The sequence below is a fragment of the Leuresthes tenuis genome, unplaced genomic scaffold (assembly GCF_036924035.1).
Source record: "Leuresthes tenuis unplaced genomic scaffold, fLeuTen1.0.hap1 SCAF_10, whole genome shotgun sequence".
Lineage (NCBI taxonomy): Eukaryota > Metazoa > Chordata > Actinopteri > Atheriniformes > Atherinopsidae > Leuresthes > Leuresthes tenuis.
The window spans coordinates 1,120,250-1,138,269 of record NW_027325364.1 but is presented as its reverse complement, the minus strand read 5'-3'; the positions used below and the strand labels follow the sequence as shown (position 1 = coordinate 1,138,269).

The 18,020-nt window shown below is 44.2% G+C and overlaps 2 protein-coding genes across 2 annotated transcripts; one reads left to right on the top strand and one right to left on the bottom strand.

The window, feature by feature from the left end:
* The first annotated feature begins 1,329 nt into the window (after window positions 1–1,329).
* Window positions 1,330–13,061, top strand: LOC140315793 (uncharacterized). Its single transcript, XM_072393373.1, has 9 exons — window positions 1,330–1,519; window positions 1,961–2,059; window positions 4,969–5,648; window positions 5,738–6,055; window positions 8,680–8,773; window positions 11,018–11,220; window positions 11,419–11,475; window positions 11,731–11,878; window positions 12,075–13,061. Exons 1-9 carry the CDS (start codon window positions 1,330–1,332, stop codon window positions 12,818–12,820), a joined length of 2,535 nt encoding a protein of 844 aa, XP_072249474.1. The 3' UTR covers window positions 12,821–13,061.
* Window positions 13,062–15,171: 2,110 nt separating this feature from the next.
* LOC140315876 (tripartite motif-containing protein 16-like) lies at window positions 15,172–17,525 on the bottom strand. The gene has a single exon (XM_072393469.1). The coding sequence runs from the start codon at window positions 17,489–17,491 to the stop codon at window positions 15,818–15,820; it is 1,674 nt and encodes a 557-aa protein (XP_072249570.1). The 5' UTR covers window positions 17,492–17,525; the 3' UTR covers window positions 15,172–15,817.
* Window positions 17,526–18,020: the final 495 nt, after the last annotated feature.

Below are 18,020 nucleotides of genomic sequence, written 5' to 3'. Positions count from 1 at the left end.
AACCGGCTGTTTCACTAGTTTAACCAGCTGTTTCCTGAGTTTAACCAGCTGTTTCCTGACTTTAACCGGCTGTTTCACTAGTTTAACCGGCTGTTTCCTGAGTTTAACCAGCTGTTTCGTGACTTTAACTAGCTGTTTTGTGAGTTTAACCAGCTGTTTCACTAGTTTAACCAGCTGTTTCGTGACTTTAACTAGCTGTTTTGTGAGTTTAACCAGCTGTTTCACTAGTTTAACCAGCTGTTTCGTGAGTTTAACCGGCTGTTTCCTGAGTTTAACCAGCTGTTTCACCAGTTTAACCGGCTGTTTCCTGAGTTTAACCAGCTGTTTCACCAGTTTAACCGGCTGTTTCCTGAGTTTAACCAGCTGTTTCACGAGTTTAACCAGCTGTTTCACCAGTTTAACCAGCTATTTCACTAGTTTAACCAGCCGTTTCACTAGTTTAACCAGCTGTTCCAGCTGCTGACTGACAGCAGACCACAGAGCTGTCCGTGGAACAGTGGAAAGGATCAGAAACTCCTCCAGGAAGGGAACTCGGCTCAGAGGCAGAAGATGTTGGATGTTCCCAGTCAGCTGCTCTGAGATTTAGAGCAAGAACAAAGAAGATGAGAAGCTTGTAAAAGGGAAACGTTCAGGTCAAAGAGTCGGGACAGAAAACTCAAAGCAACACGTCTGAGAACAGAAAATGTTCAACTGAAGAAGCAGGAGTTTGTCTGAACTGTAAGAAAGCAGCTGCAGGAAATGGGATTTCCATCCAGAGAAGCCAAAGTGAAGCATCAGTAACACCTGAAGAGGAGAGAAGCAGCTCACAGCCTTCATCAGAAATCACATTATTTAGGCTCTGGACTAGTTTATCTCACAGCTATTTAAAGACAGTATGGAGTGTGAAAAATAAAAGTTCCTCTGATCAGAAATAGAAGCTGAAAGAGTCTTTTTCTGTCTGAGATAAGGTGGGACAGATTTGAGCAGTTTGGATTTTGATCTGGACCTGGTCTGAACTGGTTTATAAGTAAAAAACAGAACAAAGCCCAGTGAAATGCTCCTTTTTTCACAAATGCAATAAACATAAATCACATAATGTGTGGGGTTTTTTTTTTGGTTCTACTATCTGTTTGATAAACTGCTCCATCCCACCACTCTGGGGTACTTCAGTTTTACAAGGTTTTTTAGATGAAATAAAGTGGTCTATGTACAAAAAAACTTCACAAAAGGAATGAAGATTGAAAATAATTAATTTGTTTGAAATCATTTCTATTATCTGCGCAAAAATCTGATAGGTTAGGAAATTGTTTCGATACGGAAGTCGTTTTAAGGGGTCTTGATGCAGTAAAAATGGTGAAATGGCCCTTTTCGCTCTCCACCAATCAGAAACGATCTCGGTCAGCGCTAGCATCACAGCCCAAAGAGCTTCTGTTAGCATCAGCTGACAGTTCAGCCAAAGTCAAACAGCTGTGGAGATTCTCACTCGTCCAGAGGCGTCGTTTTTCATCTTTCAGGCCAGTTTATTTGCTCCATCTCTTCGGTAATGAACGTTAACGATAAATGTTTTAATTTAGTCTTCATAAGCTAACTGTCAGCAGTCATTTAGCTGCTATTATAAACCAACGCTTGCCTGCGCCTCTCTCTGTGATTGGTCGAATCGATGATAAACGCGTCACTTCTGCGTCTCAGACGATCGAAAGATCATTCTGCGATTATAAAAGGTTCAAATGAGTCAATAATTACTGATCTGATAGAGCTGCCAGTTCACTAATTATTTTTATCAGAACCTGAACTCATCCGACCCACAGGAGCCGCACCGGGTCTGCAGTTTTCATGGTTTGGTTATTGATTAATCTGTTCTTTCAAACTGATGGTTCTGAACTAAAAAGTCTGTTTTTGAGATTAAACGCAGCTGATTTTTTAATTTCTGCATTAATACTGAATGCTGCAGGATCATTAACTGTGTGTCCGCCTGTTTCAGAGGTCTGGAGGAGACGCATCCACCTTCAGGAGGAAGAGGAGATGAATGGAGTCAAGGTGGAAGAAGCACAAAAGGGCTGTGAGCAGCTTCCTGTTGGAGGTCAGGGGTCATTACTCACACCAAGATGGTGCTCACAAAGCCCCCAAAAGAACAAATTAATGTTCAAGTACTCTGCTTTCCAGAAAGTTTGCTGCTGGTTAACCTTCAGATTAGTTAAGTTAACCATCGAGGAGGAGGAGCTGTTTTCTGCTGGTTAACCTTCAGATTAGTTAAGTTAACCGTTGAAGAGGAGGAGCTGTTTGTTGCTGGTTAACCTTCAGATTAGTTAAGTTAACCATTGAAGAGGAGGAGCTGTTTGTTGCTGGTTAACCTTCAGATTAGTTAAGTTAACCATCGAGGAGGAGGAGCTGTTTTCTGCTGGTTAACCTTCAGATTAGTTAAGTTAACCATCGATGAGGAGGAGCTGTTTTCTGCTGGTTAACCTTCAGATTAGTTAAGTTAACCGTTGAAGAGGAGGAGCTGTTTGTTGCTGGTTAACCTTCAGATTAGTTAAGTTAACCATTGAAGAGGAGGAGCTGTTTGTTGCTGGTTAACCTTCAGATTAGTTAAGTTAACCATCGAGGAGGAGGAGCTGTTTTCTGCTGGTTAACCTTCAGATTAGTTAAGTTAACCATCGAGGAGGAGGAGCTGTTTTCTGCTGGTTAACCTTCAGATTAGTTAAGTTAACCATCGAAGAGGAGGAGCTGTTTTCTGCTGGTTAACCTTCAGATTAGTTAAGTTAACCATCGAGGAGGAGGAGCTGTTTTCTGCTGGTTAACCTTCAGATTAGTTAAGTTAACTGTCGATGAGGAGGAGCTGTTTTCTGCTGGTTAACCTTCTGTTTTCTGCTGGTTAACCTTCAGATTAGTTAAGTTAACTGTCGATGAGGAGGAGCTGTTTTATGCTGGTTAACCTTCAGATTAGTTAAGTTAACCATTGATGAGGAGGAGCTGTTTTCTGCTGGTTAACCTTCAGATTAGTTAAGTTAACCATCGAAGAGGAGGAGCTGTTTTCTGCTGGTTAACCTTCAGATTAGTTAAGTTAACCATCGAAGAGGAGGAGCTGTTTTCTGCTGGTTAACCTTCAGATTAGTTAAGTTAACCATCGAAGAGGAGGAGCTGTTTTCTGCTGGTTAACCTTCAGATTAGTTAAGTTAACCATCGAAGAGGAGGAGCTGTTTTCTGCTGGTTAACCTTCAGATTAGTTAAGTTAACCATCGAAGAGGAGGAGCTGTTTTCTGCTGGTTAACCTTCAGATTAGTTAAGTTAACCATCGAAGAGGAGGAGCTGTTTTCTGCTGGTTAACCTTCAGATTAGTTAAGTTAACCATCGAAGAGGAGGAGCTGTTTTCTGCTGGTTAATCTTCAGATTAGTTAAGTTAACCGTTGATGAGGAGGAGCTGTTTTCTGCTGGTTAACCTTCAGATTAGTTAAGTTAACCATCGATGAGGAGAAGCTGTTTTCTGCTGGTTAACCATTGATGAGGAGAAGCTGTTTTCTGCTGGTTAACCTTCAGATTAGTTAAGTTAACCATCGAGGAGGAGGAGCTGTTTTCTGCTGGTTAACCTTCAGATTAGTTAAGTTAACCATCGAGGAGGAGCTGTTTTCTGCTGGTTAACCTTCAGATTAGTTAAGTTAACCATCGAGGAGGAGGAGCTGTTTTCTGCTGGTTAACCTTCAGATTAGTTAAGTTAACCATCGAGGAGGAGGAGCTATTTTCTGCTGGTTAACCTTCAGATTAGTTAAGTTAACCATCGAGGAGGAGGAGCTGTTTTCTGCTGGTTAAACTTCAGATTAGTTAAGTTAACCATCGAGGAGGAGGAGCTGTTTTCTGCTGGTTAACCTTCAGATTAGTTAAGTTAACCATCGCTGAGGAGGAGCTGTTTTCTGCTGGTTAACCTTCTGTTTTCTGCTGGTTAACCTTCAGATTAGTTAAGTTAACCATCGATGAGGAGGAGCTGTTTTCTGCTGGTTAACCTTCAGATTAGTTAAGTTAACCATCGCTGAGGAGGAGCTGTTTTCTGCTGGTTAACCTTCTGTTTTCTGCTGGTTAACCTTCAGATTAGTTAAGTTAACCATCGATGAGGAGGAGCTGTTTTCTGCTGGTTAACCTTCAGATTAGTTAAGTTAACCATCGAGGAGGAGGAGCTGTTTTCTGCTGGTTAACCTTCAGATTAGTTAAGTTAACCATCGAGGAGGAGGAGCTGTTTTCTGCTGGTTAACCTTCAGATTAGTTAAGTTAACCATCGAGGAGGAGGAGCTGTTTTCTGCTGGTTAACCTTCAGATTAGTTAAGTTAACCATCGATGAGGAGGAGTTGTTTTCTGCTGGTTAACCTTCAGATTAGTTAAGTTAACCATTGATGAGGAGGAGCTGTTTGCTGCTGGTTAACCTTCTGTTTTCTGCTGGTTAACCTTCAGATTAGTTAAGTTAACCATCGAGGAGGAGGAGCTGTTTTCTGCTGGTTAACCTTCAGATTAGTTAAGTTAACCATCGAGGAGGAGGAGCTGTTTTCTGCTGGTTAACCCTCAAATTAGTTAAGTTAACCATCGAGGAGGAGGAGCTGTTTTCTGCTGGTTAACCTTCAGATTAGTTAAGTTAACCATCGATGAGGAGGAGTTGTTTTCTGCTGGTTAACCTTCAGATTAGTTAAGTTAACCATTGATGAGGAGGAGCTGTTTGCTGCTGGTTAACCTTCTGTTTTCTGCTGGTTAACCTTCAGATTAGTTAAGTTAACCATCGAGGAGGAGGAGCTGTTTTCTGCTGGTTAACCCTCAAATTAGTTAAGTTAACCATCGAGGAGGAGGAGCTTCTTTACTCAGCAGAAATCAGAATATTTCCTGTCCAGCAGCTTTGTTGATGTAAACGGTTTTAGTTAAACTAATCAGGGCTTAGTTTCCAACACAGGTGACCTGTTGGTTTTCTCCGGTAAGATGGAGGTCTGCTGCTTAGATTTGAATGTTTTCCTGCAGGCGGGGGGCCTGATGCTGACACAGCGAGTCCCGCCACAGCAGAACAACCTGCATCGGATCAGAGGTCAAAACGCCGCCACCGATGTTCCGTCTGCGGCCGGGAGTTTTCTCGCCCGTCCCGGCTGGCGGATCACGTGGCGTCCCACTCTGGCTACAAGCCGCACAGCTGCTCCGTGTGCGGCAAACGCTTCACGAAGAAGATCAACGTGTTCGTCCACCAGCGCGTCCACACCGGTGAGAAACCGTACTCCTGTCCGGACTGCGGGGCGAGCTACGCCCAGCCGGGCTGCCTGCGAAGGCACCGCCTCCAGCACGCCGCGGAGAAGCCGCACCGCTGCTCCGTGTGTGGGCGAGGCTTCGTCCAGCGGCGCCATCTGGTCCAACACGAACGCACGCACACCGGAGAGAAGCCCTTCTCCTGCTCGCTGTGCCCCAAACGCTTCGCCTCCAGGAACGGCCTCATCGACCACCAGAGGAGCCACGCGGAGCAGAAGCTGCACTCCTGCTCGCTGTGCCAGAAGGCGTTCTCCTCCGCCTCGTCCTTCAGGGACCACGTCAGACTCCACACGGGACAGAAGCTGCACCCCTGCTCGCTGTGCGGGAAGAGCTTCAACCGGCCGGGGCTGCTGAGGAAACACCTGCAGAGACACGCCTCAGAAGGGGGCGGCGCTGCTGGCGAGGTGAGAGGCTGAACCCGGGTTAAGACACGCCTGCGGAATTTGTGAAGCTGCTCAGATTTAGTTTGCTGTTAAACTCCTTTGATCCTCAGGATCCAGCTCCTCTTCACTGCTTCCTCTGCCAGAGAGATTTCCCCTCCGCCGAGCAGCTGGAGGAGCACCAACAGCTCCTCCACGCCGCGCCGCAGTTCCCCTGCGACATCTGCGGGCGAGGATTCTCCAGGGCGTCCCGGCTGGCCGACCACGTGAGGACCCACACCGGCGAGAAGCCGTTCCAGTGCGACGTCTGCAAGAAGCGATTCTCGGCTCAGAGAGTGCTGAGGAAGCATCAGGAGATCCACAACAAGAAGCAGCGTGGCGCCGCCGCCGCCGCAACACCTGGCGCCGGGTCGCCAGGGGCGGACGAACAGGTGAGCACCTCCACCTGCCGCCCATGTCAGAGCTTATCCTTCTGTTCTCAGGACATCCGAAGAAACGTTACCACAAAGAAACTCTTTACTTTAAGCTTTACTCTTTACTTTAAGCTTTACTCTTTACTTTAAGCTTTACTCTTTACTTTAAGCTTTACTCTTTACTTTAAGCTTTGCTCTTTACTTTAAGCTTTACTCTTTACTCTTTACTTTAAGCTTTACTCTTTACTTTAAGCTTTACTCTTTACTTTAAGCTTTACTCTTTACTCTTTACTTTAAGCTTTACTCTTTACTCTTTACTTTAAGCTTTACTCTTTACTTTAAGCTTTACTCTTTACTTTAAGCTTTACTCTTTACTTTAAGCTTTACTCTTTACTCTTTACTTTAAGCTTTACTCTTTACTTTAAGCTTTACTCTTTACTTTAAGCTTTGCTCTTTACTTTAAGCTTTACTCTTTACTTTACTCTTTACTCTACTTTAAGCTTTACTCTTTACTTTAAGCTTTACCCTTTACTTTAAGCTTTACTCTTTACTTTAAGCTTTACTCTTTACTTTAAGCTTTGCTCTTTACTTTAAGCTTTGCTCTTTACTCTTTACTTTAAGCTTTACTCTTTACTTTAAGCTTTGCTCTTTACTTTAAGCTTTGCTCTTTACTTTAAGCTTTACTCTTTACTCTTTACTTTAAGCTTTGCTCTTTACTTTAAGCTTTACTCTTTACTTTACTTTAAGCTTTACTCTTTACTTTAAGCTTTACCCTTTACTTTAAGCTTTACTCTTTACTTTAAGCTTTGCTCTTTACTTTAAGCTTTGCTCTTTACTTTAAGCTTTACTCTTTACTTTAAGCTTTACTCTTTACTCTTTACTTTAAGCTTTGCTCTTTACTTTAAGCTTTGCTCTTTACTTTAAGCTTTGCTCTTTACTCTTTACTTTAAGCTTTACTCTTTACTCTTTACTTTAAGCTTTACTCTTTACTTTACTTTAAGCTTTACTCTTTACTTTAAGCTTTACCCTTTACTTTAAGCTTTACTCTTTACTTTAAGCTTTGCTCTTTACTTTAAGCTTTACTCTTTACTCTTTACTTTAAGCTTTGCTCTTTACTTTAAGCTTTGCTCTTTACTTTAAGCTTTACTCTTTACTTTAAGCTTTGCTCTTTACTCTTTACTTTAAGCTTTACTCTTTACTTTACTTTAAGCTTTACTCTTTACTTTAAGCTTTACCCTTTACTTTAAGCTTTACTCTTTACTTTAAGCTTTGCTCTTTACTTTAAGCTTTGCTCTTTACTTTACTCTTTACTCTTTACTTTAAGCTTTGCTCTTTACTTTAAGCTTTACTCTTTACTCTTTACTTTAAGCTTTACTCTTTACTCTTTACTTTAAGCTTTACTCTTTACTTTACTTTAAGCTTTACTCTTTACTTTAAGCTTTACCCTTTACTTTAAGCTTTACTCTTTACTTTAAGCTTTGCTCTTTACTTTAAGCTTTGCTCTTTACTTTACTCTTTACTCTTTACTTTAAGCTTTGCTCTTTACTTTAAGCTTTGCTCTTTACTTTACTCTTTACTCTTTACTTTAAGCTTTACTCTTTACTCTTTACTTTAAGCTTTACTCTTTACTTTAAGCTTTACCCTTTACTTTAAGCTTTACTCTTTACTTTAAGCTTTACCCTTTACTTTAAGCTTTACTCTTTACTTTAAGCTTTACTCTTTACTTTAAGCTTTACTCTTTACTTTAAGCTTTACTCTTTACTCTTTACTTTAAGCTTTACTCTTTACTTTAAGCTTTACTCTTTACTTTACTCTTTACTCTTTACTTTAAGCTTTACTCTTTACTTTACTCTTTACTCTTTACTTTAAGCTTTACTCTTTACTTTAAGCTTTACTCTTTACTTTAAGCTTTACTCTTTACTCTTTACTTTAAGCTTTACTCTTTACTTTAAGCTTTACCCTTTACTTTAAGCTTTACTCTTTACTTTAAGCTTTACTCTTTACTTTAAGCTTTACTCTTTACTTTAAGCTTTACTCTTTACTCTTTACTTTAAGCTTTACTCTTTACTTTAAGCTTTACTCTTTACTTTACTCTTTACTCTTTACTTTAAGCTTTACTCTTTACTTTACTCTTTACTCTTTACTTTAAGCTTTACTCTTTACTTTAAGCTTTACTCTTTACTTTAAGCTTTACTCTTTACTTTAAGCTTTACTCTTTACTTTACTCTTTACTCTTTACTTTAAGCTTTACCCTTTACTTTAAGCTTTACTCTTTACTTTAAGCTTTACTCTTTACTTTAAGCTTTACTCTTTACTTTAAGCTTTACCCTTTACTTTAAGCTTTACGCTTTACTCTTTACTTTAAGCTTTACTTTAAGCAGAAGATGTTTCATCCTAAAGGAGCAGCAGCAGACAGTTCCACAGTTCTTCCTGGAAGATGATGGTTTCCAGGTTTTAATGCTCGGAGCAGCTTGTAACCAGCTGTCTCCTCAGCTGTTTGCCTGCTGAGGAACAATAATTTAAACTCTGAATCAGACATCTTTTCCTGCTGAGTTGAACCGGTTTCTAACGACTGAAGAACTGGAAAAGGACGAGTGGTGAGGGTTCAGCTGGTGGATGTTACCTGTTGGTGTTTGTTACAGAAACCAGACGAGCTGCTCGGTGGAAGCAGCGACCGTCAGCAGGTGGAGAACAGAAGTGAGGAGGAGGAAGAGGAAGCGGTGCGTTCACTGACCGGTGAGAAAAACGCTGAATCTAAATAAACTTCTCACAGAAACCTGTTTTATATGTGAGTCAGAGGACAGATCCTGGTCAGAAATAACTCCAAGGTTCCTCACGGTAGGACTAGAAGCCAAGGAAATACCATCTAGAGTAACTATATAACAGGACAGTTTCTCCCTGAAGCGCTCAGGTCCAAAGAGAACAACTTCAGTTTTGTCTGAATTTAAAAGCAGACAGTTCTGAGTCATCCAGGTCTTTATGTCTTTAAGACAGGCTTGTAGTCTGACCAACCTGTAGGTTTCATCTGGTTTCATAGACAAGTACAGCTGAGCATCATCAGCATAACAATGGAAATTTATGCCATGCTGTCTGATAATGTTACCTAATGGAAGCATGTATAAAGTAAAAAGAATCGGTCCAAGCACAGAACCCTGAGGAACTCCATGACTTACTCTGGTGTGTGAGGAAGATTCTTCATTTACAAGAACAAACTGGAATCTATCAGATAAATATGACTTAAAGCAGCCTAATGCAGCTCCTTTAATCCCAATAACATGTTCAAGTCTCTGTAACAGAATGCTGTGATCGATCGTATCAAATGCAGCACTGAGATCCAACAGGACAAGCACAGAAACAAGTCCGCTATCAGAGGCTAACAGGAGATCATTGGTAACTTTCACCAGTGCTGTTTCTGTGCTATGATGCACTCTGAATCCTGACTGAAACTCTTCAAACAGATTATTTCTATGTAAATGATCACAAAGTTGAGCTGAAACTATTTTATCAAGAACTTTAGACAAAAAAGGGAGATTGGATAATTATTATAATTGGTCGATAATTAGCCAACACTTCTGAATCAAGAGTAGGTTGGAAATGTCTACGTGGGAGTGTCTTACTTTGAGTAAAGTCTTAAATCAGAATGTTGGTGTAAATGTTGCTATAAGCTTTATGAGAAAGGAAAGTTTCAGCCTGATCTTAAAGGTAGAGAGGGGGTCTGCTTCCTGAAGCCAAACTGGCAGCTGGTTCCACAGAGAGGGGCCTGATAACTGAAGGCTCTGCCTCCCATTCTGCTTTTAGGGGCCTGATAACTGAAGGCTCTGCCTCCCATTCTGCTTTTAGGGGCCTGATAACTGAAGGCTCTGCCTCCCATTCTGCTTTTAGGGGCCTGATAACTGAAGGCTCTGCCTCCCATTCTGCTTTTAGGGGCCTGATAACTGAAGGCTCTGCCTCCCATTCTGCTTTTAGGGGCCTGATAACTGAAGGCTCTGCCTCCCATTCTGCTTTTAGGGGCCTGATAACTGAAGGCTCTGCCTCCCATTCTGCTTTTAGGGGCCTGATAACTGAAGGCTCTGCCTCCCATTCTGCTTTTAGGGGCCTGATAACTGAAGGCTCTGCCTCCCATTCTGCTTTTAGGGGCCTGATAACTGAAGGCTCTGCCTCCCATTCTGCTTTTAGGGGCCTGATAACTGAAGGCTCTGCCTCCCATTCTGCTTTTAGGGGCCTGATAACTGAAGGCTCTGCCTCCCATTCTGCTTTTAGGGGCCTGATAACTGAAGGCTCTGCCTCCCATTCTGCTTTTAGGGGCCTGATAACTGAAGGCTCTGCCTCCCATTCTGCTTTTATGGGCCTGATAACTGAAGGCTCTGCCTCCCATTCTGCTTTTAGGGGCCTGATAACTGAAGGCTCTGCCTCCCGTTCTGCTTTTAGGGGCCTGATAACTGAAGGCTCTGCCTCCCGTTCTGCTTTTAGGGGCCTGATAACTGAAGGCTCTGCCTCCCATTCTGCTTTTAGGGGCCTGATAACTGAAGGCTCTGCCTCCCATTCTGCTTTTAGGGGCCTGATAACTGAAGGCTCTGCCTCCCATTCTGCTTTTAGGGGCCTGATAACTGAAGGCTCTGCCTCCCGTTCTGCTTTTAGAAACTCTGGGAACCACAAGGAAACCTGCAGCCTGAGAGCAAAGTGCTCTGTTGGGGAAATATCCAACTGTGAGATCTTTAAGATGTGATGGAGCTCGGTCATTAGGAGCTTTATATGTGAGGAGAAGAAGGTTTTGGACGGGTCCATATCAGGAACATGTTGAATGTAACAGTTTAGCCTTTAAACTGGATTCATGCAAAGCTCACAATGAGTTAAAATCTGCCTTTTTCCATGTTTTTATGGTTTTATTTGCATGTATTTTAGTGTTGGAGGGAACAGGAAGTGTCGTTCAGTACTGGTCAGAACCCGATGTCTGCATCCTCTGCATGTTTCCTGTCACAGACGCTGAGACTCTGCTGCGCTGCTCCGTGTGCACGAAGTCCTTCACCAGCACCGGCAGCCTGAGCGTGCACGAGAGGAGCCACGTGGCCGGCCGACCTCACCCCTGCAGCATCTGTCCGAAGAGCTTCCTGAAGCCCTGCCTGCTGCGCAAACACATGAGGATCCACATCAGGGACGGGCTGATCGCAGACCCTGCTGACAAGGTGACCCTCAGGAGATCCTGGGGAGCCGCTTCAGAACCTATTTAACACACATCACCCTGAGAGCGTGTTTCACCTCTTATCCGAGCCCCTTCACATCTGAACCAGTTCTGGTTCAGGTCTTTGAGCTCAGTTTAAAATGCTCGGAGCCTAAAGCCACAGCTGGAATCAGGAGAAAGAACGCAGTTTGTTGTGTTTCAGGACTTTTGGCTCCACATGCGAACTGATGAGGCCGAGAAGGAAGACGGGCGCACGCAGGTGAGTAGATTCCTCCTTTTCACACCGTTTCAGCTCTGGTTCCGGACCAGATCTGTCTGTTTTCACAAATCCAGAGCTTCAGAAGACCAACTGGTGCTGCCAGTGCAGCTAATCCATAAAACCGGTTCAGTGTGGGCTCGTGTTGAGCTGAATTAATGTCACCTGCTGGAGTTTATCGCTTCCTGCCTTTTAATGCATCGTGTTCTCTGTTTAGCTCCTTAAAATGAGTCATTTTCTCACCCAATAATCCTGCAGGACTCAGAGGACCTTTGCACCGCCTCCCCACCGCTGCCCGGTGACCACGGCAGGCACCACGCTGTCGCAGAACCGTGTGAGGGGGGAGATGTCGGCGGTCTGATAAACTCGGATGGAGAGGAGGAGCAGTGGCGGCCGGCGCCCGACGGTACGGTCCAATAACACAGGAGGTTTCTGTCTGAAAAGGTCCTGATGAAGAACTCCTCTTTTATCCTTTCTGATTTATTCCGTCATGAGCTCGGTTACTGCTGCACAGAACTTCTGAATCCGGCTCATTCTCAGGAGCCCGATGGTGTGTTTGAGCTGTACGACAGGCTTTCTGATCCTCCTTCCTGTCTCAACAGACCCAGACGGCCCAGAACCGCCCGCAGACGGCCCAGAACCGCCCGCAGACGGCCCAGAACCGCCCGCAGACGGCCCAGAACCGCCCGCAGACGGCCCAGTCCCGCCCGCAGACGGCGGTTCTGACAGCAAGAGCAAGCACAGCTGCCCGGTCTGCGGGCGGGACTGTTTCAAAGCGTCGGCGCTGCAGAAGCACCTGCGGGTCCACTCCGGAGAGCGGCCCTTCCAGTGTCCCACCTGCAGGAAGAGCTTCATCCAGCATGTCCACCTGACGGAGCACCAGAGGATCCACACCGGAGAGAAACCCTACACCTGCTCCCACTGCGGCAAGAGCTTCACCTTCTCCAACGCCCTGCGCCGGCACCAGCAGCTGCACACGGACGCCCGGCCGTACCACTGCCCCGTCTGCCAGAAGACCTTCAAACAGCTGTGCGTGCTCAAGAACCACCAGCTCACCCACTCGGGCGTCCGGTACCAGTGTCCGCTGTGCAGCAAGAGCTTCAGCCGCGCCCTGGAGCTCACCTACCACGTGGACGTGCACTCGGACGCTCGGCCGTACTTCTGCAACATCTGTGAGAAGAACCTGAGCGGAGCCAGAATCTTCCGCAGCCACATGAGGAGGCACGAGGCTCAGAACTCGGCGCCACGGGCTGGACCGTCCCAGACGTCTGAAGACCCCCGTTCACCGAAAGGGCCTTCGACACCTCAGCAGCCAATCACAGGAGGGCGAGAAGGAGCTTCATGCTGACGGCCGGGTGGCCACACCGCGACATCACAGGTTCCACTTCTGTTGACGGAAAACTGTAAAACGTTTCATTATCACCATGAAAGCAGCGCGCCGCTCGTCCTCTGAACCGCGTTGCTACAGAAGCTCAGAAGGGACAAACCCAACAGCTGCTGCAACATTCTGGTGCTTCAGAGTGCCAGAGGGCAGAAATGGTCACCGTGGAGACCGAGAAAATGGATGCAAAGCAGATCTATGGATTTAATTTCAGTCCATATTAAATGATGAATAAGCCAATGAAAAGAATTCTGAATGTAAATAAGTTGGTTAGTGCTAAAACTAAAAATCGCACATTTGTCAGATTTATTTTCTGGACTGAAACCGTTCTAAGCCATTTAAATCCTGAGCCGTGTCCTCGCGGTTGAACCTTTCCCGCAGTTTTCTTCCCACAGCACAGAAATGTGCTGACTGGGTTAGTTGAGAAGAAGAAGAAAAAGAAGAAGAAAAACAGTTTCAGGAGCTCAGCTGCTGCAGTCTGTGATCAATAAATGTTTCATCCAGATTCAGACGTGTCGCTCTCTGCTTTAACGCCTCGTATTGATTTAACTGTTTATTATGCACAATTAATCGTATTTGGATCGTGATCACGATGTTGGTGGCCACAACTAAATGAACCTGATCGTCAACGATATTTACATTCAAAAAGCAGCTCTGCTGCCTGCATCTGACCACATGTTCTGAACCAGTAGTCCCCCAACCACCAGGGGGCGACAGCATGGTTAAGGCTTCATGAAGCTGCCGAAATAACAAGCGCGCAGTCACCAAAAGCGGCGTGAGCGGCCAGCTGCCGTTCATTTTCAATGTAAGCTGGCGTCGATGAGCGGCGCGTTGTGAGCTTCGTGAGTTGAGAGAGGCTCAACTTTATGCAAATGAGCAGTGACGCGACGCGACGACAACCAATCAGAGCCGATCTGGATTCCGAAGGCGGAAAAAAAAGAGCTGCAAACACAAAGAAACACGAAGAAGGCTGCCAAGAGTACGATCCATGGTGAAAGAGGGAAAATGGATGGATTATTATGTATACATATATAATATATATATGTATATATAGAGAGATACATATAAGCCCCGCCCCTTTGGCCGCTTCCGGCTTCTCTGGCCGCTTCCGGCGGCAGAAGAAGTACAAGCGGCGGCCTGCAGGCAGCTGGTTAGACAGTCTATGAGAGCAAGAGAAAGCCGAGAAGAATACAGCAGCATGTGGGGACGGCGAGGAGCTTGACTTCCATTGTCTGGACTTGTGTCGGATTCAGAGAAAGTGACGTTAAACAAGAACAAGTTATTTACTAAGAGTGCCCCAGAGTAACACCACCAATTTATTAAACCACCTGAAAAAACATCACTAACCTAAATATGAAAGAAGGCCAAAGCTAATGTTAATTCCCAAAATCCCGTCCGTGTCCAGCACCGACCCAGAGAACCTTTACAGAACCCGATCCATCCACCTCCCAAAGACACGCAGGAATAACAGCCATAACTTTTCATTTGGCCAAAGATCAATACAGTTAGTGCTTTAAAATGATTGGGTTTTTGTTTTAATTTCACATTATTTATCATTTATTCTAATTTAAAGTTTAATTTTTCACTAAAACTTGTTTGTTTATAAATGCTGCAATAAAAATCCATGTTTTTCCAGACATGATGAATGATCGTGATTATGATTTTGGTCATAATCTGCAGCTCTACTGTTTATTAATGAACTGGGAGATTTTCAGTTTTTAGAAGCTTTGGACTTTTATTTCCAGGCAGAAAAAAACTAAATCAGACAAAAAACAGTAAATTAGATGATAAAAATGACCGAGTCGGTCTGATTTATTCGCTTGTTGTTTAATTTCAACACTTTGTTAAAGAAAAAAAACAGAAATTACTTCACGTAATACTTCGTTTTCTCAGAATTTCTCCAAATAATCTCACATTTTAACCCGTGGAATTATTGAAATCTGTACAAACTAATTATTTCCAGCAGGTGGCGCCAAGAGGTAAATATCTACAGCTCTGTTTCCCATCACTTTGACGTTTTTGTTCTCATTTCTTTATGAATTTCCAGGAAGTGAAGAGTGTAAAACATTCCCAGCAGGTCCTTTCTGCTCTTCTCTCTGCCTTTTATTGTCTTCATGTTAAACATGTTAGTTTCCCTGCTATTTGTTCTGGTTTTGTTTTTATCGGCTGCAGAAAATGTTTCTTTGCTGTTAAAGAAGAAACGTCAGAACAACAGAGCTCACAGAATAAAAACTAATCATCTGAAGCATGTGGATCAAATCTTTCTGAGAGACGGAGGAAAGAAAAATTCAAAGAAAACTGGACTCATTTCTCTGCGATGAAGCTGTTTTATTGAAGAAAGTCAAATATTTTCTGCTCTGAACATGAACTCTGAACTTTGTGCTGTTACAGGAAAACTGCCTCAGTTATACCCTCACATCAGTTTGACATTTTCTCCGTCAGATTTCACACAAACACTGAAATGAAGACAACAGAAAACACTTTGTTCACTCCTTCAAAGTGGTATTTGCTGTGAAAATCTTCACTGGTTCTCACATTAAAGCTGATGAAGGATCTCCTGATTCCTGCTGATCCTGGAAATGACCGTTTCTGAGCACCTCAGAACAGACTTCCTCATCTGTTGGTTTAGAAAACAGCAGCAACATTTGATCTCTGAAACTAATCAAAGTCAGTGTAGCTCCAGAATAATTTTACATTCACAAAGTGATGAGATGTGAACAGAATCTGTGATAAAGGAAGGTCTGCTGATGTCTCTGTTGGGCTCCATGAAGTGGAAGAGAAACAACAACATACAGACACATCAACACAAGCATCCAACTAATATTTAGAGCTCAGAGAAGTTTAGATTTTCATGTGGAGAAACATTTCTGTGAATAAAACTCATCATTAGCAGTGATATCCTCCATGGCTGCACAAACCCAGGAAAAAGCAGCAAATAAACAGCAAAGAGCTGACAGGATACCTTTATTCCACTTTACACAACTCTGCTGTGGATTCATAACAACCATAAACCCAAAGTCCAGCACAGAGCGGCTGAGTGAATGTGGTCTGGACTCTGTGGAGCAGAGTCATGGTTCCAGAGACTCTGTAGAAGGACAGAATACCTGCTCTGTGATCCAGGTACACTCCGACTCTGGAGGATACAGGACCTGAGATGGAGGTTTTCTTGTTGTTGTATATAAATGTATAACTGTTTGGGTAACAATATAAAGCCCAAGATTTGTCATTAAATCCAAATGCACATTCTTTCCCTCCTGCTCTGCTGATGTTCTTGTATGCGACTGATACAACAACATATCCCCCTCTGCTCTCCACTTCCCAGTAACAGCGTCCAGTCAGACTCTCTCTGCTCAGGACCTGAGAATATTCAGTGAATCTGTCTGGATGATCAGAATAAGACTGAGTTTGTTCCATTAAAGTCACTTTTCTGTTCCCCTCTGACAGTAACAGATGTCTGTTTGCTGTGTTTGGATCCAGTTTGATTTCACATGAATATTTTAAGAAGTCAGCTCTGCTCTTTGGTTCTGGTTCCTGCAGTAAAACATCCACCTCAGAGACTCTCAGTGAGATGTTGGTCCATTCCTCCCTCAGGATGTCCTGTAGTTTCTCTCTGAGCTCTGACACAGCTGCTGTCACAGCCTCAAAGTTCCTCAGAGGACGGATCTTGATGCTGGATGAGGGTGTAGACTCCCTGAGTGCTGACACTGAGGGGCAGTTCTGTAGAAACTGGATGTGATCCTCTGTGTCTGAGAGCTGCTGCAGCTCAGCATCTTTCCTCTGCAGCTCAGTGATCTCCTGCTCCAGCTTCTCCTGAAGCTCTTTGACTCGACTCACTTCAGTTTCCTGCTGGGATCTGATCTGCTGCTTCACCTCAGAGCTTCTTTTCTGGAGGAGACGGATCAGCTCAGTGAAGATCTTCTCACTGTGCTCCACTGTTTTATCAGCAGACTGATTGATGGCCTCCACCTGCTGCTGAAGCAGCTTCACATCTTTCTCTCGGTCCTGGACTCTCTGCTGGATTTGCTGCCGACTCCCCTCCAGCTCTCTCTGCCTCTCAGTCCTTTCTGCTGCAGCTGACACTGTGTCGTGGCCTTTATGTTCCTCCACAGAGCAGAGATAACAGATAGACTTCTGATCAGAGCGGCAGAACATCTTCTTCACCTCACCGTGACCAGAGCAGATGTTCTCCTGGAGGTTCTTGGAGGGCTCCACCAGCTTGTGTTTCTTTAATGGAGCCACATCATAATGAGGCTGAAGGTGATTCTCACAGTAAGAGGCCAGACAGACTAAACAGGACTTAAAGGCTTTCAGTTTTCTTCCAGAGCAGAAATCACAGGCCACATCTTCAGCTCCAGCATAGCAGAGATCAGCAGGAGCAGCTTGGAGTCCAGTCTTCTTCAGCTGCTCCACTAAAGCAGCTAACATGGTGTTTTTCCCCAGGACAGGCCTCGGTATGAATGTTTTCCTGCACTGAGGGCAGCTGTGGATTCCCTTCTGATCCTCTCCATCCCAGAAGCCTTTAATACAGTTCCTGCAGTAGCTGTGTCCACAGGGAAGAGCCACCGGATCCTTCAGCAGATCCAGACAGATCGAACAAGAGAAGCTTTCTCGGTCCAGCTGAACTCCTTTTTGAGCCATTTCTCCTCTCAGATCAGCGACTCACTGAGTTTCACTTCCTCATAAATGAAACTAGTCTGAGCTCTGAGCCAATCAGTGAACCAGCTGCTGGTCACACCCATCATCAGCCTGCAGATCTGAAGGGGAGGGAACAAGGAAACATGAGAGCAGAGCGGAGCTGTGAGAGCAGGAAGTGTGTTGAAGCTGTTTCACACCAGTCTTCATGGCTAAAATACTCCACTGCACACCATGCTGAGATATGCCAAGTTTTCAGCTAATAGCTCTTTGGGAATCACCTTGTTGCTGCAGAAATCCTATTTTCTGTCTGTCAAACTGTGTTTTCTTTGCTGTTTTTCATAGATGCAGCTAAAGAAATGGGAACAAATGATGTGTCTTTGTGACAGGCTGCTGGTAACAAAGAGCCTAAAGATCCAGTTTAAAATGGCTTCTTTGCTAAGTTGTCTGTTCTGTGTCGACACAACACTGGTTCATCCCTTGAGTTAGGAGCCTTTTTTCTGCCTGAATGCTTCATAGCTCAGAGTTAAGTGGC

Bases quoted from the DNA above. Each gene is read 5' to 3' on its own strand.
- LOC140315793 (XM_072393373.1), top strand. From the start codon at position 1,330: ATGGTGAAATGGCCCTTTTCGCTCTCCACCAATCAGAAACGATCTCGG. The intron at 6,056-8,679 runs GTGAGCACCTCC...TGTTTGTTACAG, and splicing joins CGCCAGGGGCGGACGAACAG to AAACCAGACGAGCTGCTCGG. The intron at 11,221-11,418 runs GTGACCCTCAGG...GTTGTGTTTCAG, and splicing joins TCGCAGACCCTGCTGACAAG to GACTTTTGGCTCCACATGCG.
- LOC140315876 (XM_072393469.1), bottom strand. From the start codon at position 17,491: ATGGCTCAAAAAGGAGTTCAGCTGGACCGAGAAAGCTTCTCTTGTTCG.